The 27,935-nt window shown below is 41.3% G+C and overlaps 2 protein-coding genes across 6 annotated transcripts in view; one reads left to right on the top strand and one right to left on the bottom strand.

Moving 5' to 3' along the window:
- Positions 1–2,897, bottom strand: part of Lrrc20 (leucine rich repeat containing 20) — a 101,384-nt gene extending 98,487 nt beyond the window's left edge. Inside the window, exons 1-2 of one of the 5 annotated variants that reach the window (XM_058577992.1) lie at positions 2,572–2,897; positions 2,368–2,429 (exon numbers count right to left, since the gene is read on the bottom strand). The gene's annotated coding sequence lies outside the window, so the exon portion shown is untranslated. Of the gene's footprint in view, positions 1–2,367; positions 2,522–2,571 lie in introns of those variants that run through there. The other 4 variants (XM_058577987.1, XM_058577986.1, XM_058577991.1 and 1 more) reach the window with 4 other exon arrangements.
- Eif4ebp2 (eukaryotic translation initiation factor 4E binding protein 2) lies at positions 1,703–26,600 on the top strand. Its single transcript, XM_046419807.2, has 3 exons — positions 1,703–2,099; positions 18,497–18,682; positions 20,195–26,600. Exons 1-3 carry the CDS (start codon positions 1,955–1,957, stop codon positions 20,224–20,226), a joined length of 363 nt encoding a protein of 120 aa, XP_046275763.1. The 5' UTR covers positions 1,703–1,954; the 3' UTR covers positions 20,227–26,600.
- Positions 26,601–27,935: the final 1,335 nt, after the last annotated feature.

Raw genomic sequence — 27,935 nt, 5'->3', positions numbered from 1 at the left:
TTAGAGAATTCGAATCAAAAGCACAATGAGGATCCACTCCACATCACCTAGGATGGCTAAAATAAAACACACAGGCATTGACAAGTGTCGGTCAAGGACATGAAGAAACTGGAACTTCACATACTGCTAGAGGGACTGTAAGATAGATAAAAGGCGGGTGATACTTCACTCTCCCCCAAACCTGAGGACTGTATTCTAATTCAGCCTTCATTGGTTTTACTTCATCCCATCTGAGTCTCGCCCTCTAACTTCTTCTACTATCTTCACCCTTTGCTGTAGCCAGAAAGCCAGCCCACAGCCACCGATGTCCCTAGAACACAAGAACTCTGTAATTAAAGACAGATCAAAGACGGATACATTTTGTAAACCACACACTTTGTAAGCTCTCCACAAATGTAAACTGCTATCTTTTGCCTTTTCCTTCCACTTGAAAATGCCTCTTTCTCTTGCCACATCCAAAGTGGTAGAGCTTTCAAAGTTAAGTTCGGCCTTCTCCTCCCACTGGGGGCTCCAGACTGCGGGGCAGGTAGAGACTTTTCGCTTTAAATTCTGGGGGTCTCACTACAAAATCAGTACCACATTATGATCTGGCCCAAACTTCTCTGTGCACATTCTTTTTTCTGCATCCCTGTCAAACACCTGCTGGGCTTTCTAAATAGTGAAATAGTGTTTTAATAGTGTTTTACTTATGTTAAACCCTTAATCTTTTTTGGCTTTACTCATTAAAGCAATATTCATCCTTGTGATGTGGGTGGCTATTGGTCTTTTCCTTTTCCTAATGGTCATATGTTGTTTTATGTGTGTGTGTGCAGAGACTGTCTCTGGAAGCATACACAATAAATTGATACCAATGGTTGTGCCTGAAAAGAGGAATTGAGAATCTGGGAGAAAATGGCACCATAAATCTTTCTGCTGTGCTTGATTTTTTTTAATGCATCATGCATGCATTGCTTGTATTTAATAATAAACAATTTAAAGTACGAATTCACTTTTTTGTGGTGTTACTGATTGAACTCAAGGGCATTTGACCGTTGAGCCACATCCCCAGTCTATTTTGTATTTTATTTAGAGACAGATAGTCTCACTGAGTTGTTGAGCAACTCACTTTTCACTGAGGCTGGCTTTGAACTTGTGATCCTCCTGTCTCAGTCTCCTGAGCCACTGGGATTACAGGCACAGTTTCGCTTTACTTATTTTATGCACACACACACACACACACACATATATATATATTTTTCAGTTGTTGACAGATACCTTTATTTTATTTATTTTATGTGGTGCTGAGGATTGAACCTAGCGCCTCTCACATGCTAGGCAAATGCTCTGCCAACGGAGCTACAACTCCAGCCCACAATTGCACTTTTGGGGGCTATAAATGGATAGGAAGCGGAAGTTGGCTTAATGAAAGTAGTGTTGATTGACAACCCCCCCACACACACGTTGATTGACAAATAAACATACACATTGATTGACACACACACACACGCACGCACGCACACGAAAGTCCTCCTCGTCTTCCTTCGCCAGGCTCAGTAACGCTTCACACAGACTCCCTCAACCCACTTCCCTCAGGCCCAAGTTAAGCCCCGCCCTCTAACCCCGCCCCGCAGGTCCCTCCCTGCATCTACGTCACCTCCGGCCGACAAGCTTTCCCCGAACTCCCTCTGGCTCCCGCCTTCGCCCGCTTCCGGTCGTCGTCGTCGCCGCTGCTGCCGCTGCTGCTGCTGCTGAGGCTGCAGGCGGAGGCCAGAGGACCGGGCGGCGGCGGCGGCGGCGGCTGAGAGGGCGGCGGCGGGAGCGGAGCGGGACGAGAAAGCGAGAGAAAGCGACCGAGGAGCTAGCGCAGCGCGCCTTGCCGCCCGCCTGAGCAGCCGGAGCCTTCCGGGCCCGCCGCCGCCGCCGCCGCCGCCCGCTGCCCGCCCGCGGACAAAGCCTAGAGCCCGCGCCCAGAGCCATGTCCTCGTCCGCCGGCAGCGGCCACCAGCCCAGCCAGAGCCGCGCCATCCCTACCCGCACCGTGCCCATTAGCGACGCCGCGCAGCTACCTCATGACTATTGCACCACGCCCGGGGGGACGCTCTTCTCCACCACGCCGGGAGGTGAGACCGCGTCCCCTGCAGCTCCTCTGCGTGCCCGCGCCGCCCCGGGACCCCGCTCGCGGCTTCGGGACCCTGCACTTTGCCTTCTGGCTGGCGCGTGACTCGAGTCTGCGCGCGCCTGCTCACCCGCCCACCCGGGAACGTGGCTCGAGCGTCTCAGAGAATGCCCCGGTTCCCGCTTGGTGGCAGTTTGACGAACTCGACCCAGTTTCTCTCCCCTTCGCCTCCTTCCCAGGCGGATTCGGCCGCGCGTGGCACTCTGCGTTACCTTCTCCTCCTGCAGTTTGTGCTCGTTAATGCTTGACTTCCTCGGGTGTCCCCCTGGCCTTCCTAGAAAGGAAGTTAGAGAGCGGGATTCAGTTCTGGGTCCCTTCGGTGACGTTTTGCTGTTTTTAAGAACGTCAGGAGGAGGCTGGAATGCAGAGTCCCGAAGCCTCGCCCAGTGTTATCCTGCTTTGACAGCATTGTTTACCTTATTGGACGAGGCCCCACGGGTGGGGGAGTCCCCAGGCCGCGAGGAAAGTGTGATACAATAATGCTCAAGCCATAGCCAAGGGGAAGGAGGTGAGAATGGTGGAACGCTGGCAGCCTTAAGGGTAGAGTTTCTGAGTCTCCGCCTTTGGAGATGGATTGAAGGGGGGCTTTTTGTCAAGCAGGACACCCTGGTCAAGTGAGGTTGCCTGATCCTGGGGAATGGGCTTGTAGAAAGAGGCGATGCACAGGGAGGTTCCTGGCATTGCTTTTCAAAGGAGGACGAGGAACTGTTTACAAGCAACAGTGGGGTAGAGGTGAAGCTTGTTGAATTGGTCACGGGAGAAGGGAGCTCAAAGGTTGTCTGTCTCTTGCCAGGGCTGTTCTCCAAAGGCAAAAGACTGGAACCAGGCTTCCTTTTAAGTTTAGATCTTTGCCTTCTTTTAGTGACCAGGCAGTCATCCCCTTGTAGACAGAGGGTGGGGACTTCGCTGGCAGCCCCTGCGGTTTACAGGATCTCTGGCCTTCTTTTTGTGGGCAGGGATGGCAAGTTGTACTACAACCAATCCCTGAATCCGTTGCACAATGGCAAGCTTGCAGAGTAAGGGAACTGCCTTGCCAACACCAAGGAATTTAAATCTAGGAGAGAGAGTTACTGTGGATAGATCTATGGATAGGAAGTGGAAGTTGACTCAAGGAAAGTAGTGTTGATTGACAAATAAACACACATGCACATAAAAGTCTTCCTCATCCTCCCTCCCTTGGCTCAGTAATGCCTAGAGATCCGTGCTGTGCTTCCAGCAGTTCAGAACATGTGTTACTATAACAACACCACCAGCTATGATTTTTATTTGGAGAAGAGACTAAACTTTTAGCTATATATTAATTTTCCCTGAGGGAAGAGCCACAGAGGGAACCCCTTTTGCCATATTTCAAAAGCTAAACTGTTGTACTTTCAAAACAAGGGCTTTAAAGATAGAAGTCTGTGTCATAGTCTGGATTAGTTCCTAAAATGCTTGGGAAGATTTCTGCCAGAAATACTGATCCATTTACCCTCCCAACACACTATCACTATTGCTTGATCAAATATCACTTAACTTGCCTCCACACAGCTTATATGCATACTTTTGTTTTACATTTAAATACTTGTTATTGGCTCATCTGTAAAGCTGAGTTTGTATTTACTGGTAGATCCGCATGCACGAAGTGATCTTTTTTTGGATACACAAGCGCTCATTTAATACTTAACAGAATACAATATCACTGCAGTTGGGTTTAATCACTTTTTTAACAGTTAACTTAGTGCTGATTAGTTGTGCTTGTGTAGTACTTGAAGTTTTTCTCCTTTGGAGATTTTCTGACCTCTGATGATTTGTTTCCTCTCTCTTGCTACACCCTTCTTCTCCCTCTTACCATGTAATTTTATTTCCCAGAAGCAGAGTGAAGTTATTATTTGGTCACCTCTAGACTCCCAAACTAACGTGGATGCATATCTTCAGTGAGTTTTGTGTGCTTAGTGCAGTGTTTTGCACAAAACCGAACAATACTCAAAAGTAGGAAATGCAGTTGCTCTGAATGGACTTAAAATCCTGATTTGGAGAGATAGGAGGTGCAGATAAGATTTTTAGTCAAGTGCTGGTTTACATTTAGACAAATGAGAGTCAGTAGGCTTATATTAGAAATCTAGGCTAGGTATGGTGGCACATGCCTATAATCCCAGCCATTCAGGAGGCTGAGGCAGGAAGGTTGCAAGTTCAAGGCCAACCTCAGCAACTTAGTGAGGACCTAAGCAACTTAGCGAAACCCATTTTCAAAAAAAGGACTGGGGATGTAGCTCACTGGTCAAGTATCAGTAGGGTCAGTCTCCAGTAGAAAGAAAATAATGGGGGGAGTACTTTTCCTGTCTCAAACTTCTGGAAACCTGGAGTGGATAACAGTTGATGAGCTGTATGCCTTAGATGATCAGACTGGGCAGATGTGTTTACAACAATGCCAACTTTGTATTTCTCAATCCCTTTGAGAGTCCTTTATTCATTGGATATCACAGGATATCCTACTCTGGAAGTTTCTCAAAATTGCTTTCCTGTGGTTTGGGAAATGAGAGGAGGGTGAAAATACATTTGCCATAACATCTTGGATTTCTTGTGTTGCTAAAAGAGTGCCTGAAAAAATATTCATTATTAAAAAGGGGAAATTTTTTTTGTCCTATCTGCTGGATTCATGTGGTAGAGCGCATGCAGCAGGCCCTAGATCCAAGTGCCAACACCACAAATAAGTGAATAGATTGTAGATAATATTCAGTTCTTGCATTGGGAGGATGCTTCTATCTTTGATGGAAGGTAAGAGTTAGCTTCAGTTTGTATGTGTGTGTTGTTGAAGATTAAACACAGGGTGTTGAGCCTGCTAGGCAGTTGCTCTCGCACTGAGCTAACCCCAAGCCCTACCTAGCTTCACTTTTATAACATTGGTTAGCCAGAAGGAACTTAATGGCTTTGTTTTATATTTGAAAGAAACTGAAACCCAAAGAAACCCAAATTGGCTGTATCATACAGCCAATTAACCTAGGTGGGTAGTCTCAAATTTAGTACACTGGCTACTATTCCAATTTTTTCTTCCACTATATGTGGCGCTGAGGGTCGAACCCAGTGCCTCACACATGCTAGGCAAGTGCTCTGCCACTGTCCCACAACCCCAACCCCTCACAAACAATTTAAGAGACTATTCTGTCTCTGGAATACTAGCTAATGTGATTTTGCTACTGTATTATTCTTTTCCTAGGCATGGAACTGTGACTTGGGAGAGTTGTGCTCTGGGGAATGAACAGACACTAGACCTCTTTTAGCCTTTCTTCTTCATATATAGCATCCTCATCAGCTATAGAAAATAATGCTGTAATGAACAACCAAAGGTCACTGATGGTCTGAAATCTTGTTCGTGCTGTAACTCTTCCTTTCTTGCCTTCTGGTTCCTTTCTTCTGCCCTTGGTTCACTGGGGAAAAATTACCTGAAGGCCACTGGAAGAATTGGTAAAGGAGAAGCGGGAAGAAGGGGAAAATAATTCACTTGGAGCGAGCTATATAAAAAATTTGTATTTTGGGAGAGACCTCCTTAATCTGGTTTCTTTCTTGGGATGAATGAGTCATACTCTATAGATATGGGGAAGGAGGACCAATTTCTGATGTTGTCACAGCATTTCTTATTGGGTGACTTCAGGCTGAGTATATTCTAGGCCAATAACTTCGGAGCCAACAGAGTGTTTATTTAACTCTGTAACTTCAGTTCTTAACAAGAGGACTGCATTATTACCTGTGAGAAGTACATGGAAAACATAATGAAGAGTATTCATCTCACTTTGCCTTGTTGTTAAAGAAGATACCATTTACTCACCTCAGAATTATCACAGATTAATGTGTTGTCATTCTGTAGGAGATTCAGCTTTTGTCTCATACGTCAGCTGCCAAAGTATATATTGAAGATGTCCTTCAGCTTTTATGTTGGATGTGTTGTTGTTTTCTGGGGCAGGAGAACTAAATTACAGTCCCAGAGAAGGCAGCAGTCCTCATCCTCAGGGCAGTGTGCCATGTGGAAGAAGCACCTCTGCCTGACCGAAGTCAGATAATCTGAGTATGATGAGGGGAGACAGCTCCTATGGGTAGATAGATAATGCAGCATACATGGCAGACCTTCATGTACTTCCCTGCTGCTCCCCCAAAGACTCCTGTGCAAAATAGGAAGGAAAGTGATATATCTACACTGGCAACACCAAGGTTATTAAGGAGAGAGATTTTTGTTGTTGTTTTTAGTTGTAGATGGACACAATACCTTTGTTTTATTTTTTTGTGTGTGTGGTGCCAGGGATTGAACCCAGTGCCTCACACATGCTAGGCAAGCACTCTGGCACTGAGTCACAACCCTGCCCCAAGGAGAGAACTTTTTGAGAATTTGTCTTAAAAGTAGTTGCAGGGGTGGGTATTGGGGACCAAACCTAGGGGTGCTTTACCATTGAGTTGCATTGCATCTCCAGTCCTCTTTATTTATATATATTATTTATTTTTTTGTTTGTTTATTTATTTATATTTAAGATGGACACAATATCTTTTTTATTTTATTTGTTTATTTTTTATATGGTGCTGAGGATCGAACCCAGTACCTCACATGTGCAAGGCAAGTGCTCTACCGCTAAGCTATAACCTCAGCCCCTTTTTTTATTTATATTTTTAAGGTTTTTTTTTTTTTTTAAGCTTTATTGGCATATGATTTTTTTTTAACTTTATTTTTTTATGTGGTGCTGAGGATCAAACCCAGTGCCTCCAGCCCTATTTTTAAGTTTTGAGACAAGTTCTCACTAACTGGCTGAGGCTGGCCTTGAACTTGCAATCCTCCTGCCTCAGCCTCCAGAGTTGCTGGGATTACAGATGTGCACCACCTGGATGAGTTGTGGATGTCCATCCATTAAGAGAGGAAAGGATCCTGCACAGGGCAGTTTTTTGGTGAATAGCAGGACTTGTTCTTGGCTCCCAAGTTGTAAGGTGAGCAAATTAATGTTTAGAAGATTTTTGCTGTTCTATTTATAGTAGCTCTATTTATAGTTGAGACTGGCAGTAAGTAGGTAAGGCCTAGACTACTATTTCCAGATATATTCAATATTTTACTTTGCTTTTTGCAGGCCCCTTAAAATCTGTATGTTCTGTCAGGCAAGGAGGCTGAGGCAGGAAGATCACAAGTTCAAAGCCAGCCCCAGCAAAAAGTGAGGCGCTAAGCAACTCATTGAGACTCTAAATAAAATACAAAATAGGGCTGGGGATGTGGCTCAATGGGTAAGTGCCTCTTGAGTTTAATCCCTGGTACCACCATCACCACCCCACCCCGCAAAACAAAACAAAAAACCTGTATGTTTCTTAATATTCAGCAACTATCTACGCCTGGTGTGCCCAGTATTTAAAGATCCCCTTTACCTGGTTCTCAGACCACAGCTTGAAGCTAAAAGCTCAGAAATTTTGAGTATTTACATCTAAATAAGTAATTGTTTAGATCTCTAGGATAAACACCTTGACAAACAATTTGTTTCATTATGTAGTTTTAAAAAGAAAAACCTCACTAAGCAAGGATAAATTGGAAAAACAGTTCAGTTTTTGTTATTCCTTGAAATTTTCTAAATCCAAGATCATGTCATCTGTGAATAAATATAGTTTTTTCTTATTAATCTGGATGCCTTTTAATTGTCCTGGCTAGTATCTTCAGAATGTGTCACATCTAGTACCATAGTAGACACATATGAATAGATGTGACATGGAGTAAAACATAGAGAATGGGTTCTTTGCCTTATTCTTGATCTTAGGGGAAAGCAGCCAGCCTTTCATCATTAAGTAAGCTGTTACTGGGGGCTTTTTGTTTTTGCATGACTAGGAATTGAACTCAGGACCTTGTATATACTAGGCAAGTGCCCTACCACTTAGCTACATCCTCAATCCTTCGTGAAAATTGAGACAGGTCTTGCTAAATTGTGCAGGTTGATCTCAAACTTTCAATCCTCCTGTCTCAGCTTCCCAAGTAGCTGAGATTGCAGGTATATACTACCATACCCAATTTTACTGTGGTTTTTCATAAATCTACTTTATTGGGTTGAGGAAATTCTTTCTAGTCCTGTTTATTGGATGATTTTAATCATAAAAAGGTGTTGCAGTGCTGGGAAAAGAATCCTGGGCCTTGTGCCTGCTAAGTAAGCTCTTCACCATTGAGCTATACCCCAGCCTCCCAATTTTTTCTTCTTTTGAAATGATCATGTGTGTTTTGTGTCTTTTTCCATTGCTGTGTATTACATTAATTGATTCTCACATTTTGAATTGGTTGCATTCCTTAGATAAAATCTTAATTGGTTTTGGTATATAATACTTTTTATATGTTGCTAAATTCAGTTTGCTTAATTCTGGGGATTGTACCCAGAGATTTTCTACCACTGAGCTTCATCGCCAGCCATTATTTATTTTTTTATGCTTTTTTTTTTTTTTAATTTTTTGAGACAGAATCTCTCTCAAGTTGCTGTGACTAGCTTTGAACTTGGAATCCACTGCCTCAATATCTGGAGTAGCTGGGATTACAGGCAGTTGCCACCACTCCTGGTTTGGTTGTGGACTTTGGAGTCTGTATTCATAAAGCCTATTGGCCTGTACTTTTCTTTTGATATGTTTGGTGTTGGTATTAAGGTAATACCACACTTTATTTTTGTTGTTTTTCAAAATGCCCTTCTGTTAGGAACTTTAGATAGGGGGAGGAGAAGGGAGGAGGCATGGGGGGTAGGAAAGATGGTGGAGTGAGATGGACATCATAACCCCAAGTACATGTATGAGGACACAAATGGTGTGACTCTACTTTGTGTACAACCAGAGACATGAAAAATTGTGCTCTATATGTGTACTATGAATTGAAATGCATTCTGCTCTCATATATAACAAATTAGAATAAATACATAAATTTAAAAAAAAAACTGGAAAAAAATGCCCTCTGTTTATAGCAGAAGTACTGACTATTGTTTACTGGTGAAGATAGACGATTGGCTATAGATTCTCAACTACTTATCTGAAAGTGTGAGACTTGGGATTCTTCTTTAAATGTCCTGGTTAATCATTAGGGCCTCAGAGGAGCTGCTTTTAACACCAGAGATTGATTGTTAGTTGTTGGGCTGTTCCTACGTTGGAAAGAAATTGCTCTCTTATTTAGTAAATTCTTTTGGCACCAGGTAAAAACATTAACCTAGAACTGTGACATCTCTAGGATTAGTATAAGCTCCTTCTATGGGTAAAAGTGGAAGATACTTTTAAAAAAAAGAAGTAGTAGTAGTTTTGGAAAGGAAAGAAAGCAATAGTAGGAATGAAAGCCAGGTTTGAATCCTAAAGTGTTTTCTCCATACCATTAGCAGTGATTGTTAATTAATTACTAGCATTACAGTGACTTGAAAACATCTGTGAAATTGAATCCAAAGAATTGATCCGAGATGCAGTCTACATATTTAGCCTATTTTTTCTTGTAATCAGAGCCAGGCATTTCTGGAGAGAAAATTTATTTACAGGTGTACAAGCCCAAAGAGCAGTGGGGGTATTTGATATACTTCATTTTGACTCAGATTTCCTGATGGTTGAGATAGACTTAAAGTCGGTAGGCGTTTATTTAAGGGTGGATGGTGTCATATTACCATTTTGGACCTGGTACCTAGCCCTCAGCATCTGATTCAACTCATTTTGAAACCTAAATTCAAGTAAACCAGATTTGTCTAGAGTACCTGTGTTGTTTGTATTGTGTCATGATACCTTTGTCACTGTGTGACCTTTTGCAAATACTTTTAACTTCTCTGGATGTGTTTTTTCATCTGTAAAATGAGAGACTTCCCCCAGATCCTCTGTAAGTTCTTTTCTAACGCTGGACCTTTTGAATAGAAAATCATTTGATCAGCTTCTCTTTTAGCCTAGAGTGTGTTCTATTGTGGAGGTGGCCTAAGTGATTGGGCAGAGTCCATTCTTTTTTTTTAATTATTATTTTTTTAGTTGTAGTTGGACACAATACCTTTATTTATTTATTTTTATGTGGTGCTGAGGATCGAACCCAGGGCCTCGAACATGCTAGGCAAGCGCTCTACCGCTGAGCCACAATCCCAGCCCCAGAGTCCATTCTTAAACATTAATATCTTGGAAATCTTGCTCCCAAGTATTGAATCTTGAAATTAATCAAGGGATAATTGGATAGATATTTCACAAACCTTGGGTGCCTTCCATTTGCCATAGTGTTTAGCCATATTGTTAAAAGGCCCTGAGGCTTCTAGTTGGGTCTTTTGTTGATGTAAAAATTGTCTCTATTAATCTTACTAGTACTTTAGGGATTTGATGGTTTTGCATGCCTAATGTGGTTCAGCCACTACCAGTCTCCCTGGAGGATATTGAGACTCGCAGCTTTTAGTTTCCTTTGATAGAGCTTTTCAGGAGTCTATTCATCCAGAACCTTCACAAACAACAATGTTTAAGGCCTGGGGTTGTAGCTCAGTGATAGAGAGCTCGCCTTGCACATGAGAAGCACTGGGTTGGATCCTCAGCACCACATAAAAATAAAGTAAAGGTGTTATGTCTATCTGCAACTAAAAAAATGTTTTTTTAAAAAAGAACAATGTTTAAAATTGAAGTTTGGGGCTGGGATTGTGGCTCAGCAGTAGAGCACTCGCCTAGCAGGTAAGAGGCCCTGGGTTTGATCCTCAGCACCACATAAAAATAAATAAAGATATTGTGTCCAACTATAACTAAAAAATAAATATTTAAAAAAATTAAAATAAAATAAAATTGAAGTTTGATCATGGATATTCTCTAAACCAGTCAAACACAGACCTTGTTATCATCACCTTTCTAAATAGAAGGAGTAAAACTCTTCATAGTCCTTTCTGTATTTTTACTTCTTATTTTCCCTATTTATTATGGGGGTGGGTGGTACTTGCCAAGTGCTTTGTTGTTGTTGTTTTTAAATTCAGTTTTTCGTGGTCTCTGCTGCCCTAGCAGTATTGTTCTCTTGGTTTATAAAATAAGTGGCAAGCATTTTTGTTTCAATTCCTTATAATTCTTTTAGCATTGTCACTGATCTTTTAAAGTGTATTTTATGGTGGTAAATGTATGTAGCATAAAATTTACCTTTTTAAGTGTGTAGTTCATTGGCAGTAAGTGCATTCACAGTGCTCTTATAATCATTACCTACCATTATCCCTTTCCAGAACTTTTTTCATCCTAAGTGGTGTCTTACTATGGAAGATGAGGATTTTAGTTGACATATTTACTCTTTCCTTGGAGGTGGAAAAAATATACATATATGTACATACATACATATATACACATACGCACACTCTTCTGTGTACTTTTTACCTTCCATCCTCCCAATTTCTTAAACCCATTCTGGTTAATATTTATTAAATGTGGATAAATATTAAACATATGTGATTGGCATTGTTAGTTTTCTGTCCAACATCTATTTCCTCTTCCATGCTGTCATAAATTCCCTGATTTCCTAAGTGGCAGTTTGCCAAGAGCAGGGATATAACCATGACTTCTCTAAGCTAGTCATGGCTTCCACGGTGTTAGATCTGGTGGGCATCTGACCCAGTTCTGGCCAAATGGGATGTAGGGGGAAATCTGCTAGAGGTTTTATGAGATTTTGCTTTCTGCTGAAAAAAGTCCCATGAGGAAAGCCCATTCAACTCTACCATCCTCTATTATTATATGAAAACAGGACCATCTCAGCCTTAGAGGATTTTGTTACTGGCTTATTCAAGCTGTGCAATTTAGGCAAGTTACTTAACACCCGCTCCCACCCCCCAAAAGCTGTCTATTTGTATAAAAGGATGCTTCATTTTGGAAGCAGCCTTGGTTAAACAGAATTGGATGGTAGAGGACCCAGTGAAAGTCTAGTAACAACTACCCTGTAAGTTAATCAGGGTACTGTGGACTTTCTGTGCTTTTTTCCCAACATTTCTTAGATATATATAGCTTGATATATGGATTAATTATTATTTAATCTATGATGCTTGGTTTTGAAAGAGGCCCTTAGGCTTGAATGACCTGTTTCTGTATCAGCCATCTTGGCAAGTATCATTTCAGCTCTCATTGGCCTTGTTGTTTTCTACCATTTGAGAATCATTCGTTTTTAGATCAAAAGGGAGTGCATTTTTTTCTCCTCTCTATTCTCCATTAAAGGGACTCTATTTTGCTCCTGATTTTTCCTAGTAATATCAGCTCTAGAGAATGTGGTGGGATCAAGGTAGTATAGAGTTATCCTAAAATCTGGTCACTAGGGAATGAAAAAAATTATATCTATAAATGCTCATATTTGTTCTGAAATTTAAACATGAAGACTAAGTAATATATGCACATTTTATAAACAAAACAGCATAGAAGCACATAAAATGCCACCAGGTGGCTGGGGACGTAGCTCAGCAGTAGAGCAGTTGCACCAGCACCACCAAAAAAAAAAAAAAAATTGCCAGTGAACTACCATTTTCAACATTTTCTGTTTATAATGTTTGTTTAGTTACCACGGTTGCTATAAATAATATACCATAATTTCTAATACTAGACAATAGTACTGACTCCTTATTAGAAAAGACAAGGAATTTAGGGTATTTTATTGCTTTCTACCTTTCATTTCCTGTTTTCTTATCTATGCTGGAGATGGAACCCAGGACCTCATATATGCTAAGCCAGTGCTCTATCATTGAACTACATCCCCAGCCCCAACTACCAATTTTTGTAGTTGAATTTTGTTTTTTGTAGTTACCTCTAAAATTCCAAATAATAATAGGTTTGAGATAAAAATATAGTTAAACTCTGTCTCAATCTGTCAACCTTAGTCCTCCATTATCCTGGAACAGTTTGATTGTAAAAATTAAAAATCAGTAAATTGTGTTTTTTATGCCTTTCCAATTTAAGAACAAGGAGTATGATTGTTTTCATAGAAAAGGAAATGCATCCAGGTTGCACATGTAATCCCAGCTGCTTGGGAGGCTAAGGAAGGAGAATCACAAGTTTGAGGCTAGCCTGAGCAACTTATGTAGCTCAGTGGTAGAATACCTCTGAGTTCAATCCCCAGTAATGCAGAAAAGGAAAAAAGAAATTACAATAATGTATTATTGTATAATTACAATAATGTATTATGTATCATCATCCAGAAATAACAAATGATTAAAGTGATAGAGCTACTAATTATCTGGAGTTGATCACTACCCAGTATGTACACAAATCAAAGCAAAGCATCCCACTCTACCTCATGTATATGTACAAATATATGTCGGAGGGAAAAAGTACAGATTTTCCTCAATTAACAATGTGGTTACATCTTGATTAACATATTGTAAGTTGAAAATAATCACAGGTTGAAAATGTATATAATACACTAACCTACAAACCTCATAGCTTAGCAGTATAGTACAGAAAATCCAGTTACTTACCCTCTTGATTGTGTACCTGACTGAGAACTGTAGCTAGCTGCCACTGCCTAATATCATAGGTGTCATGCTAGATATTGCTAGACCAGGAAAAGATAAAAATTAGAAGTATGGGTTCTACTGAATTTTTATAGACTTTTTTTTTTCCTTTCTGTTTATATGCTTATTTATACTGGGGATTGAACCCAAGGGAACTCTCCCACTGAACTATACCCCAGCCCTTTTTTTTTGAGAGAGGGTCTCATTAAGTTGATGAATATGGCCTCACACTTGTGATCCTCCTTCCTCAGCCTCCTAAGTTCCTGGGATCACAGGTCTGTGCACCACTGTTTATGGATGAATTATATATGAATAGTATCTCTATAAAACTTTTTTTGGGGCTGGGCATGTGGCTCAAGCGGTAACGTGCTCGCCTGGCATGCGCGGGGCGCTGGGTTCAATCCTCAGCACCACATAAAAATAAAATAAAGATGTGTCCACTGAAAACTGAAAAATAAATATTAAAAAGTTCTCTCTCTCTTTAAAGTAATTTTTTTTTTTTTTTTTGGGTGGTGCTGCTGGGGATTGAACCCAGAGCTTTGTGCATGCAATTGAGCTATATCCCCAGCCCAGTAAAACTATTTTTTAAACCTTGTATTTTATCAGGTCTGCCTGGTTTTTCTTTTTTTTTTTTTTAATATTTTATTTTTTAGTTATAGTTGGACACAATACCTTTATTTTGTTTATTTTTATGTGGTGCTGAAGATCGAACCCAGGGCCTTGTACATGCTAGGCAAGCACTCTACTGCTGAGCCACAACCCTAGCCAGATCATGGTTTTTCAAACTTTCTCTCATAACTCACACATTAAGGCATAATTCCTACTACCTATGCCATAGTTGGTTCAGTTCTTTACTACATGTAATTTAGAAATATTGCTTCTGTCCTGTGCTTTTTTTTTTTTTAACCACCTCCTCACTGTATTTTCCAAACTGGGTAGCAGTATAAAAGTACTGCAGAAGTTAGAATGATCTTGTTTCAAATTGCAGGTTGAATGTGAAAGCTCACCTTTCTGAAATCTAGTCATGAACAAGAGTTAGTTGAGGGCTGGGGATGAAGCTCAGTTGGTAGAGTGCTTGCCCTGCGTGAAAAAGGCCCTGGGTTTGATTCCCAGCACTAAAAAAAAAAGAGAGAGAGAGAGAGAGTGTAGATGACACACAGGTGTGCAAGGTCCATCCACTAAAGCCCCTTCCCTGTTCTTGGAAATCTGTCAGGCCCTCTCTCATCATGTTTGCCATGATTTTGCATATCATTCTAATAAGCCAGTTGCTGATTTCCAAACCCTAATAGGTTAGAATCCATTTAGAATGGGTGTAAATGGTGTGCAATGGACTGAATCCTATCTCCCAAAATTTGCATGTTGAAGCCCTAACTCCCAATGTGATGATATTAAGGGATCTATGATGGTATTAGGGACCCTGGGAAAGGTAATCAGGTTTAGATATGATTATGATGGGTTTAGTGTCCTTACAAGTAGAAAAACCTGAGAGATTGCTCATCTGTCATGTGAGAACACCCTTCACCAGAAACTACCTATGCTGGTACCTTAATTTTGGACATCTAGACTCCAAAACTGTAAGATAATAAATTTTGGTTGTTTGAATCATTCAGTCTGATATTTTGGTATGGCAGCCTGAGCTGACTGAAACATGGGGGGAAGAACATCTCATAGTTTTATTCTTTTTATTATAATATGACAGGAGTATTCTTATTTTTCTGCTTGAGAATCTAAAGGTCTCTGTTAGGCGATAGTGTTTTTTTTTCTTTCTTTCTTTTTTTTTAATTGGTACATTATAATTCTACCTAATAGTGGAACCTTTTATTACATTTGATACATACACATAATATAACAATATAATTTGGTCAGCTTTATTTCCTAGTACCTTCCCTCCCCCTGGTCCCTTTCTGTTTACATGAGGTCCCACACACACGTGTGTGTGTGTGTGTGTGTGTGTGTGTGTGTGTGTGTGTTTTTTTCCTCTTTTCTCCCTAGCTTCTACATCTAAGAGAAAACATATGACCCTTGATTTTCTGAGCTTGTCTTATTTTGCTAACCTAATGCTCTCAATTTCCATCCATTTTCCTGCAAATGACATAATTTCATTCTTCTTGGTGGCTGAATAAAACTTCATTTTGTGTGTGTCTGTGGGTCATTTTTTTATCTATTCATCCATTGACAGACACCTAGGCTTTTCCATAATGTTGCCATTGTGAATCATGCTACTGTAAACGTGTATCACTGTTAAATGCTCACACTAGTTCTTTAGGGCAGATACCAAGGAATGATATAGCTGGGTCATATGGTGGCTTCATTCCCAATCTTTTAAGGAATCTCCATGCTGGTTTCCATAGTGATTGTATTATTTTTACAGTCCCACCAACAGTGTTAAAAATGTCCCTTTTTTCTTATATCCTCTTTAGCATTTATTATTACTTATATTCTTGATGGCTACCATTCTAACTGGAGCAAGATGAAATCTTGGTGTAGTTTTGGTTTGCATTTCCCTAATTGCTAAAAATGTTAATTTCTTTTGAGAAGAAATTGCTCATTTTTTGATAGGGTTATGTGGGGGGGGGTTGGTAAGTTTTTTGAGTTCTTTATATATTCTGGATATTAATCCTCTATCAGAAAAGTCACTAGCAAGGATTTTCTCCCATTCTGTAGGTTTTCTTTTCACACTCATTTCCTTTGCTGTGCAGAAGCTTTTTAATTTGATATCATTGCATTTGTTACTTCTTGGTATTATTTCCTGAGCTCTAGGAGTCCTTTTGAGGAAGTCATTGTGCCAGTAGTAATTTAGGTTCTGCTTCTTTAAACTGAATAGCTTTGTAAGGTAATTTTACTTCAACATATAATATTGCCTTTAATTTGGATGCCTAAACCCTGAAAGCATCACCCTCCACACTTACGCCTAATGTAAGCAGGGTAGCCACAGTCTATTACTTGCCTTTGTTACTTAGAGTTGAGAGAGATGCTGGGCTACCACTTCCTTTTTCCACTGTCAACCCCTTTAGCAGACGTCACTAAGGATCACCACATTCTTTCTTCCTGAGCCAGCTGAGGTCGTAGAATCAGCAACAGAGCTTCACACATCTACTTTGGGCCAACATCAGACATCTCTAATTGTTGCTTAGTTTTGTATCTTATTTATGGTCATTAGTAACTTGAGAAGACCATGACTAAAAGAATGGATAGTACTCTGAGGTATGATTTATGAAATTGTATAAATTTCAGGTGTACAGGTTCATGATTTTATGTGTATATATTGTGAAATGATAACCACAATCAAGTTTAACACATCTATTATCTCATATAATTACCTTTTTTAGTATATGGTAAGAACATTTAAGATCTACTCTCAGCAGAATTCAAGCTTTTAATACAGTATTGTTAAGTATAGTCACCATGCTGTACATTTAGATCCCCAGAACTTAAACTTGTAACTGAAAGTTTGTACCCTTTGACCATCTTTTCCCCATTTCCCCTGTCCTGGCATCTACGTCTACTCTTTTTTTTTTTTTTTTTTAATATTTTTTAGTTGTAGATGGACACAATACCTTTACTTATTTATCTTTATGTGGTACTGAGGATCAAACCCAGTGCCGCACCCATGCTAGGCGAGTGTTCTACCACTGAGCCACAACCCCAGCCCCGAGTCTACTCTTTATGAATTGTACTTTTTTTAGGTACTACATACAAGTGAGATTATAGAATATTTGTTTCTGTCTTATTTCACTCAGAAGATTCATCTGCCATCAAGGTTTATCCATGTAGTCACAAGTGGCAAGATTTCCTTTTTATGGCTGAATAATATTCCTCTGTATAAGCGTGTGTACGTGTACATTTCATTATTATTACTATTATTTGCAGTTCTAGGTATTGAACCCAGGTCCTCCTCATTGCCAGGCAAATGATCTACCACTGAGTCACACACCCAGCTACACCACATTTTCTTTATCCAGTCACTTAATTGACAGATATTTAAGTTGTGTCCATGTCTTGGCTAGGCTGTAATGAACATGGATGTATAGGCATCTCTGAGCTACTGATTTCATTTCCTTAGAATAGATATCCCAAAGTGATATTGGAGGATTATATGGAAGTTGTTTCTACTTTGGTGATAGCTCACTGGGATTTTTGATTTGTGTTTCCTGATGGTTAGTGATGTTGAGTTCCTTTTTAGGTACCTGATATTCGCTTGTAAACAGCAGGTTTTCATAACTATCGGGTAAAGTGTGCTTTTCAGAACTGTTGTTGTTTGTAAAACATTCAGGTACTTCTTACCAGCAAGCCAATTGTTTTGTGGAATAGAGTTCTACTGTGGGGAGGATGTCAGTCTTTGGAAAAAGCCTTTGACCTAAAGGTGGCTGTCTGTTTTTCCCACATATTTATTTATTCATTTAAAAACTTGTTTTGGACATTTTAATGTTAGGATGCAGATGAGATATTTATAAATAAGACATTGCTTTGTCATCAAGAATGTAAACTAAATAGAGAGGTCAATAGATGTACAGGAGTCTGTCCTAAGTGAAGTGTTTGTGCAAGCTAAGAGAAAGAATGGTTAAAAGAGGGGGAGAAAATATGGCTTAACAGAGGAAGTGGTGTTGAGCAGAAAAGAAGAAAAATATCTTCTTATTGTGTGGGTGTAGCAGTATGGTTTGTTTCCCACACAGACATCTTTATTAATAATGGGTCCTGTTTACCTCTGTTGAAGGATGTGCAGGAGTTTCCTGCCAGAAGAGGAAGAAAAGGCATTCCAGATGCCAGTGAAGCCTGTTCACAGGTTGGGAAGTTAGAATTTTGACTTGAATTATAAAACCCTTAAAGATTAGAATTAGGTGGAATTCAAACCAAATCCCTTAGTGTTATATGTTGGTAGCCCCTTAATTTATTTCAAATTCTTTTCAACCCTGTTTTCCAGGAACTCGAATCATTTACGATAGGAAGTTTCTTTTGGATCGTCGCAATTCTCCCATGGCTCAGACCCCACCCTGCCATCTGCCCAATATCCCAGGAGTCACTAGCCCTGGCACCTTAATTGAAGACTCCAAAGTAGAAGTAAACAATTTGAACAACTTGAACAATCATGACAGGAAGCATACAGTTGGTAAGGGATGCCAGTGTTGGGTACCAAGGGGGTGGCTCTAGGAATTTTTATGTCAGTTTTCTATAGGTTGAAAAATGTTGATACAACAGGTATAATGATATTTAATAGATATATGTCTCTGAAGTCGTCTCACCTCCCAAAGTTTATTGAACTGCTTCGGAAGCCCTGAGTTCCAAATTATGATCAAATCTCATTGGTGGGTGGAAAACAATCCAGAGTCAGGGCATGGTTAACCCAAAGTTGACTCTTGGAACCATACCTGAAGGACTGCCTGGCCGAGGCTTTATCGGGCCAGGGATGAACACCCCGCCCTCCCATACACACACACACACACACACACACACACACTCACATAAAGAGAGGATGTCAGAGCTCCCATTTCCATCGTCTTTAGAGAATAGACCTTTTTCTTTAGAACAAAGATATCTTCTAATTATGTGGGTGTAGCAGTATGGTTTGTTTCCCACACAGACAGACACCTTTATTAATAATGGGTCCTCTTTTTACCTCTGTAGAAGCAGAATAATGATGTAGAAATGGCCAGCTCTTGAGTAAACCTCAGGGGTTGCACTTTGATCCCCCCAGTACTGGGGATCAAACCAGGGCCTCACACATGCTAGGCATACTACAGTACCACTGAGCTACATCCCCACCCCTTATTAGTTTTGAGACAGGGTCTTGCTAAGTTGCCATGATTAACCTTCAACTTGCCTACTGCCTCTGTCTCCTGAGTCTCTGGGATTACAGGTGTGCAGGTGTGCGCCACTCTGCCTGGCCTTCACATGGGTGTTTTTGTTTTTGCTTTTTGGAGCGTGGGGGAGGGGGTACTGGGAATTGAGCTCAGGGTCACTTGGCCACTGAACCACATCGCCAACCCTATTTTGTATTTAATATTTAGAGACAGGGTCTCATTGAATTGCTTTAGCACCTTGCCTTTGCTGAGGCTGGCTTTGAACTCAAAATCCTCTTGTCTCAGCTCCCGAGTCCCTGGGATTATAGGCATGTGCCACTGTGCCCAGTTCGCTTTGGTTTTTAATGAACAAAGTCTCAATACATAGAAGGTCTCAAGTTCAAAGCTTCCAGAAGAGTGTGCTGACTTGATCTCTGGCAGAGAGCTCCTAGAAGCTGCTATGTTGTGAACTATGGACAAGGGTATTCTGGGAAAGTTCACTCGTGTTCTTTTTCCATTTTCTCTTCCCCACAAGTGATGTGATTTTTTTTTTTTTAATTCCATATAAAAAAGGCCAGCCAAGGGCTGAGGGTATAGCTCAGTGGTAGACCACTTGCATAGCATGTGCAAAGCCTTGAATTCGACCCCCAGCACCACAAAAACAAATGAACTGAAAATTAAAAATATTAGGCAAAGCAAAGTAAAACAGAATGAGTGCTTTAAAGTAGCAGAGAGTGGGATTGTTTGAATTATTTTCTTGACCCTTGTGTATAGGAAATGATATTTAAAAGTGTTTTGCTTTTCTTTTTGTGCTAAACTTTGTGTTTCTTCATCCTACCCAGGGGATGATGCTCAGTTTGAGATGGATATCTGACTTCCCTGTGAGGAGGAGAAGAAAAGCAGCAACATCAATGCCTATTGTGTACCTGATCTGGCTGTAGGATCAACAGTGAAGAGACACAGAGGCAGCACCAGCATCCCCAATGCATCTCCACCTCTCCCTCCTCCTCTGTGCCAAATGATGGGAAGATGAGATTCATCTGACCATTTCTCCTCCCTTTCCTATCCCTGCCCAGTTAGATTAGCTTGAAGGCTCTTGGGGTGTTTCCTTAGAACTAAGCGGTCCATAGAGGAAAACTAACTGTGGCTTCACTGGTCATTTCTCTATTGGAACCACTCTCCACTTCAGATTTATTCCAAATCAAGTCTCACTCTACCAGCTGGGATTTCTGGGATACAGAGATTTGGCTGGTTGATCATTATTTGTGTTCTTTTCTTTGTCTCTCTTCCTTGAATCCTACTTGTTTAGTGCTGGGTTTGGGGTCTTTAGATCCAGAATGGGGAAATTACAAAAAGAGGGCTGCTTTCTCTTTTGAGTTTGAGTTGTTTGTCCTTAGGGACAGTTTGTACAACTCTGGTAGCAGTACCCCGTGACGCTATTCTGAAGTCTACTTCCCCTCTTTCCTCTGGGAGGAGTATCTTCTGTCTTTGGTATTATAGTTTGTCTTCCCATTCCTTTACTTAGTGCAAATAAATTTGTGCAGATACTTTTAATCTTTACCACTGAAGGGAGTCCTTGGTAACCAGGTGTACTTTACCATTCTTCTGCCATTCCTCCCTGCTTGAATCTTGTTGCTGGCAGAGTTCTCTGAATTGTGAGATCTCCACGTGATGTTTTTTCTGCTCCCAGAGCAGGTTCATAAGAAGGAATTGAGGCGCTTTGGTCTCCACATGGTGGGTAAGGACTAATCCTAGTATTCTGCCAGATAATGCCTAAGAATGACCTCTGAAGACTGTTGAACCATTTCAGTACCCAGTTTTAGTAGTCAGCTGTTTAAAAATCCAATCAACATTGTGATATTTGTTGTCTCAGATTTCAGTTTCTTCTATTTTGAGTTTAAAGTTGACTTTCAGAATGTTCTTAGAAAAGAACTACATATTTTTCCTGTTTGGATCTGCTTTGTTTGGCTGCTGGGATAAATAAGCATGGGCTTAAAAATGTGTTCCTTTTTTTTTTTTTTTTTTTTTTAACCATTCCCATCATACTCTGAATTTTCACTTCCCTTCCTTCCCTCACTTCCCTCCCTCCCTCCCTCCCTCCTCCCTCCTCCCTCCCCCCTCCCTTCCTTCCCTTTCCTCTACCAGGCCATCTTTCAAATATACATCAAAGATACCTCAAGTGTTGGTATCTGATAATATCTGGCACTCCTCTTAAATGAGGAGTGACCTTTTATTTTTAAGAGGACTACAGACCTATTTTTAGATATGTTTTCAGTACAATTTTGAACAGCAACTTTTTAACTAAACATCTTCCAGTGTTAGGAAGGTAAGAAATGTCCATAGTCTGCTGTTCCATGTCACCATCCTTTGTTTCCCCAGTTTTTCTGAACTCTTTCCTTCCCCCTTAAGTTTTGGGTGTGTGTGTTTGGAGTTTGTTGTGAGTGGTTTATAAAACTGGACCATTCTGCCTTGCTGTGGCTTGTTCAGGAAAGCCTTGTTCTTTTCCTTACCCCTCCCCTGACTTGTTGTCACCCCCCCTTCCCCCCACCCCCACTCTCCTGGTACTATTGACTGGCACAGTAATCCTAGGGTGCCTCCCTCAAAAGATTGGTCCCTCCATCCCCTAAGAGGAAGGCAAGTAAAGTAGCCACTGGTATCCTGGGAATTTGTGGTTGGATTGGGCGCCCTGAGCTCTCTTAAGAGACCAGATCCCAGGGTGGAAGTAACGGTTCCATTGACTAGGAAAGAAAGCTGTTTTTCTTTTGAACTATGAAAAGACCCTACTTGTGAAGACCTTTTAGAAAGAAGAGAAGAAGTATATCTGCGGAACTTTGTTCTGTTTTCTGCTACAAAAATGTGAATAGTTCAAAGAGTAAAAATCTTTTTTAATGATTGATGTCTCAGGAATAAGCTGGATCTCCAGTGTTTTGGGGATGCTTTGAGTCAAATTGATAATCAGAAAAATATTTTTGTTTGTTTGTTTGTTTAATGTATCCCTGTTCTGATTTTAATTAAACTCCAAATTTCGCTTTACATAGTCTTAGAAAAACTTAAATTGCACTGTCATTTACGTAAGAAGCTTGCTCAGGACCTATTTGTACCTAGAGCTTGGTTCTTTGGGAGTGAAGCTTTTTATTCTTCATATGCTGGTGGTGGCATCCTGTGGAATCTGACTCCAGCTGGCAGTAAGCAGGTGTCAGTGAGCAGAAGAGTATGTTTTTCTTGATTTTATTGTTGCCTCCGAAAACTTGGGCTCCTCACTCGCCCACAACAGGAAATGGATTTAAAACATGACCATTTGAATAGTACCAAAATACCATTTGCCCCTTTCTCTCCATCTTGGGGAATCTCGGCACATGACCCTTAATCAGAGGATGTTTCTAGAATTTCTTGGTAGCGTCTCCTGTGTCATGCAGGAGCTGCCCAGTCCCTTGACCTTTTCCTACTAGAACCTCCTCACTGCTTGGAGTATTTCTTTCCTGGAGGCTACCATTACTAAACATACTCTGATCTCCATAAACCAGCATGGCAAAAATAATTGCACAAGACAACAGATAAACTTCCAGTAGATGGCATCTTTATATCATGCCTCATAGAATCACTTTCAGAGCAAGCCAGAATCTAATACATAGTTTAGCTCTGGGTGTTTAGTAGGAACCTCCCAGATGAAGCCCTAAGTGAATATTATTCCTGACTTTCTCTTGGGGAGGAAACACCATAAGTTACTATCTGAATGAGAGTTCTTTAAATCTTAGAACTATTTATACTTTTTATTTTATGAGGAAACCATGTTTATATACTTCTGGGACAATCAATCTTCATGACAAATGACCGAGACAGACATATACTGTTATGGTTTTACCTTCTTTGCAGAAGCAAAGGGTTCCCCAGCTCTCATATTCTGTATTATTTGGTGTATCATTCATGAGAGCACAGGAGTAGAAACTAGCTGGCTTCTAGGTGTTGGGCTTCCAGGCCAAGTTTTTTCCTATTTGTATTAGTTTTCTGGCTATATAAGAAATTGCCTCCAAATTTAATAATATAGCAAATGTTATCAGTTCTGTAGGGTAGGGGTTTGGGTGTAGCTTAGCGTAGTGGTTCTAGCACAGGTCTTATGGAGTTGCAGGCAAGATCTGCACAGGGCTTGCTGTCATCTGGAGCTAGGCAAACACTACCTACTGAGCTGCATCCTCAACCTGAGAATCCACTTTCAAATTCCATCTTTGTAACTGTTGGGCAGGCTGCCTCAGTTTTCTTCCCGCGTGGATCTCTGCAGAGCAGCACAAGTGTCTTCATACCATGATGCCTGGCTTCTCCCTGACATTAGAGGGAGGCAGGGAAAGAGAAAATTGTGGTACCCTTAAACCACACTCCCAACAGAAGATGAAACCAGGGCTGGGGATATGGCTCAGTTGGTAGTGTGCTCGCCTTGCATGCACAAGGCCCTGGGTTCGATCCCCAGCACCACAAAAAAACAAAAACAGGTCAACAGGGAGGTAGATTTAATCTAAGTGAACTATATTGCTACCAAAAACAATTCTCTAAAGTATGTATCACCAAGCTAGGGTAAGACAAACCTTCTTCTATTCGCCAAAGCTACCTGATGGCTTTGAGAGAGGTAGCAAGAAATGGCAGTTCCCAGGAGAACTGTAATATATGTACACCTGTCTGACTACTAGCTGCTCAAGGGTGCTTATGTGCAAAGCTTAGATTTGGTCTCTAAGACTCATTAACCACTTTACTTTCTTTTAGCCAGTAATTGATGGAAGGAATTGGGGCCTTCCAGCTAAACCACTAAAGCTGTCTTAATTAAAATGGGGATTGTCAAGCAAAGGGGTAAATCTGAATTAGATGTTAGGTTATAGAACCGAAGACAGGAAAGATTCAGGATGAAACAGATGATAGTGTCAGGAAGCCAGGTCCCTACATGAGTCAGTGTATGATACTTGTTATCTTCAGCTACACCAGCTTGCAGGCTTTGAGTTAGTTCTGTCACCCAAGAAGCACCTTCACTTTACCAGGGAACACCTGAGAATGACAGCCATCTTTCTGTGCTTGATTGCCCTGTTAAGCCTATGTGTAGGTAGCTCTGTATGCTCATTTTGTCCTGGGCTTCTTGATGTCATTGTGTTCTTAAAACGAAGCAGTTTTCTTTTTCACCCTCAAGAGAAACCTAGAGGCCATTTGTCAGTCAACACATTCCTGGTGAATGTCTACTGTGGGTTTCTGGCACTTGTTCCCAGCCAAGTCTTTAGCAATTTCAGACATCTTAAAAGATGCAAATTCTTGTTTGGATTTACACTGAGCTCCTGAGCATTTCCTTTTCTGTAGCTGTGCTTGCTTTAGCCTGTACTTGAATAAGAAGCCTTGTTGCTGAGGCAGCCATAAGCAAAGTACAGGGCTCATCTCTGAAGCACCTTCCATTGATTTTGGTTTTCCTGCTGATTTGGAGTGGAGTAAAAGTAAGTGGTCTTTTATTTATTTATTGGCTCTTTTGGAACTCTCAGGCTTTATCCCACATTCCATCAGAATTCAGCTAGGATTGTGGGGTTTTCCCCCTAGTCCTTCCTGAAGCCAGAGAAAAGAGAGTCCCTGCTTTGATCCAAGGTAACCGATGTAAAGGGCTCACATTGGTAGCAATGTCCCAGAGATGGGATCTCTTTCCCTGCTATTCATTGTGGATGCCAGCTTCTGGAAGCTGGGATATGGCCCTTTGCATTTTCCTCAAGAGAAGGCCTCACTCGCTGGTTCAAGACTGTCCCTCCTTGGCATGTTTTATGGACTATAGGTATGTAGAAGCAATTTAATAATCTGCGAAGCCCAATCACTTCCCAATCATTTAGCGTTTGTTATAAAGAATATTGTTTCTCTGGGAGCAATACCTGTCAGAAATTTGAAGGGGGAGTAGTTACCCCATTGTTCCTTTCCTCTCAGATTTTAATTAGAGATGAAATTGGGGTTTGGTTTGGTTTTGTCACTATACTGGGAATTGAATCCAGGGCTGTCCAGCATACTAGGCAAGTGCTCTGCCACTGAGCTACCTTCCTAGCTCTTGATATCAGGTCTTGAGGCAGGTGGGTCACAATTCAGAGTACTTATACTTTAGGGACATCCTGTGTTCTGGTTACTGTTTCCTGTTTTAGTAGTAGAGTTTCCTTGAGGCTAACTCACAGAAATTTCTAACTAAAGACTTTAAGGGTGATTGCTATGTACTTGTTTTTTCAGTTAATCATTCATAACACCTTTCCCACCTTCTGGAATTTACACTGATTTCTTTAGGCTAGTCCTGGAAGTTGATACCTTTTGACAAAGCTTAGATTGAGCAGAAAGTTGTTTGAGTCCCTGTTCAAATGGTCTTTGGTTTCTCTCTGCTTGTTCACCTTTGCCCGTGGCCCTGGCAGACCATGCTGAGCTGAAACCTTTGCCAGGGAATTTAAACTCTTCCTCTGCCACCTTTCCAAGGTGGGAGGCTGGCAGAGAGATTCTACAGTGCTTGATAATCACTTGACCATGCTGAAATTTCCAAAGGGAGCTCTTTCCGGTGCTTAAAACCAAATTCCAGGACATTAAACTTAAAGGGAATTCCAGGAATCCAGCACAGCATGTTCATTCTTGTTGCTGTGTTCCTCTTCAAAAGGCCCAGGCCAAGAGCAGTTCTTACTGGGAAGCGGGGGAGTGGGGGAGGAACACTAGTTTGAGCTAAGGGGCCAGTTGGGCCAACCATCCTACTCCTTCCTGGTGTCTGATCCAAATCACCAAGTCCCTTGCACCAGTGCCTTGCCTTTTACCTGCAGACGAGCCCCCTTTTTCCACCGGGGTGAGGAGACCTCCACAACCCCAGGGTAAACCTTAAAGAAAGTGTTTAGAAGAGCCGCGAGGATGCTCATGTATTCTGGTGTCCATTTTAAGCATCTTTTTAAAATATTTTGTATAAAAAGCTTCCCTGTCTAGTACCACCAGTTCCAACCACATCAAATGGAAAAGCAGAGACTGCCAGCACTTTTCTTGGTCTTCCTGTCCTCTCTCTTGATGTGTTTGTTGTCCCCTCACCCCTCCCATCCATTCACTGTCGGGATGGTTAACGGAGGGCACCATGCAGTTCTGAGGCAGTCCTGTGTGATTCCATGACCAGTTTTTGTTTTTAACTGTTCTTCCAAACCAGCAGGTGTTTGGAAATTAGCGGGGGGAAAATCAATTCTCACCAATGGTTACTGTTACAGTTAAATCAATAAAGATCTTGAGTATCAATGTGGAGTCTTGTGCTGAAGATTGAACCCAGGCCGTTGAACTTGCTAAGCATACACTTTACCCCTGAGCTACTCCCTGCACACACCCAGCCTCAATTTGGTGTTTTAGTTTTTTCAAAGTTTCAGGTGAACTATTGAGGGTTATTTCACATCTGTGGAGTCTTCGCTGATGGGGCAGAGAGTGGAAGTAGTTGGCAATTTTGTGTACATCATCCCTGAGGAGGCCCACATGCCTTTCCCTCTCTCTGAAGGGCTGTTTCTGGCCCTTGGGAGCCTTCATTAGACAAGTGCATGTCTGGTGTCTTAAACAAAGGTGTGCTGCATGAGCATCAGACTCCTGCTGTTAAACCAGCAAGTCCCCAAATTAATACTAAAAAAAGAATCGTCCTCTCATATTTTACAGTCTGTGAACAGAGCCCACATGACCTTAAGTTTTCCTGTAGGAAAATTATTATGTGGGCTCTGTTCACAGACTGTAAAAGGTCCAGTTTTATTTCCAGTGCAGAGGTTAAGGGCAGAGGCCTTGGAGTTGGGTAATTTCATTTCCAACGTTGCTGCTGGGAGCTGAGTCGCCTCCATACAGCAAGATTCAAGTCTCTTGTGCCTTGGTTTTCTCTGGAGTGAAGAAAGTTTTTCAAATGTGAAAGGGGGCGGGGGTTCTAGATTGTCATGAGGCTTGGGTAGGATCATGGAGCACACTTAACCTGGTTGCAGATACAGAAAGTTCAGGATAAACAGTTCTTGTTAAAGAACTCAAGCTCAGCTCTGTTGGCCTGCACACCCAGAAGCTAGCTGTTCAGCTGGGTCTCCATTCCCTCCATGCGCAGGTGTGGGAGTGGAGCAAGTTTGACCACTGAACAGGCACCCAGGCTGGGTGCAGTGGTGCACACCTGTAATCCCAGCCTGGCTCCTGTCTAAAGAAAGGAGAACAAAAAAACCTCTGTAAGGGAAGATGGGGACAAAATAACCTGGAAAGCGCTTCCAGACATCCTGTGCTCTGCCCTAAAGGCAATTAGGACAGAAGGATAGGGTCTTATTGATAAAAAGGGAGGTTTTTCAGGTGGAGATAGCTCTTGGTTATGGTGCCATCTAGAGGCAACAGCCACTTCCTTGCCTGTGATTCCATGTTTCTGCTGCCCTCTTAAAATTTGTCTGTTTTTACCCCCTGCCAGCTATGAATAGTAATGCATCCATTTTTTTCCCCTTAGAACTTGACTTGGTACTGCTGAAGGAACACTAAGTGGAACTTTGCCTTGAGAGCAAGTTAAAATTACTGTAAGCCCCAGTGCAGGCAGGACAGCGGTGCTCAGGCAGTACTTGCTCAAAGACAGAGTGA

The sequence above is a fragment of the Marmota monax genome, unplaced genomic scaffold (genome assembly GCF_021218885.2).
Source record: "Marmota monax isolate L192 unplaced genomic scaffold, Marmota_monax_Labrador192_F-V1.1 WCK01_AAM20220418_F8-fsc00019, whole genome shotgun sequence".
Taxonomy (NCBI): domain Eukaryota; kingdom Metazoa; phylum Chordata; class Mammalia; order Rodentia; family Sciuridae; genus Marmota; species Marmota monax.
Note: the sequence above shows the minus strand (reverse complement) of the source record. Positions and strands in the feature narration are given on the sequence as shown.

Excerpts from the sequence above, each read along its gene's own strand:
- Eif4ebp2 (XM_046419807.2), top strand. The coding sequence starts at position 1,955 with ATGTCCTCGTCCGCCGGCAGCGGCCACCAGCCCAGCCAGAGCCGCGCC. Across the intron at positions 2,100-18,496 it reads CTTCTCCACCACGCCGGGAG|GAACTCGAATCATTTACGAT; the intron begins GTGAGACCGCGT and ends CCTGTTTTCCAG. Across the intron at positions 18,683-20,194 it reads TGACAGGAAGCATACAGTTG|GGGATGATGCTCAGTTTGAG; the intron begins GTAAGGGATGCC and ends CATCCTACCCAG.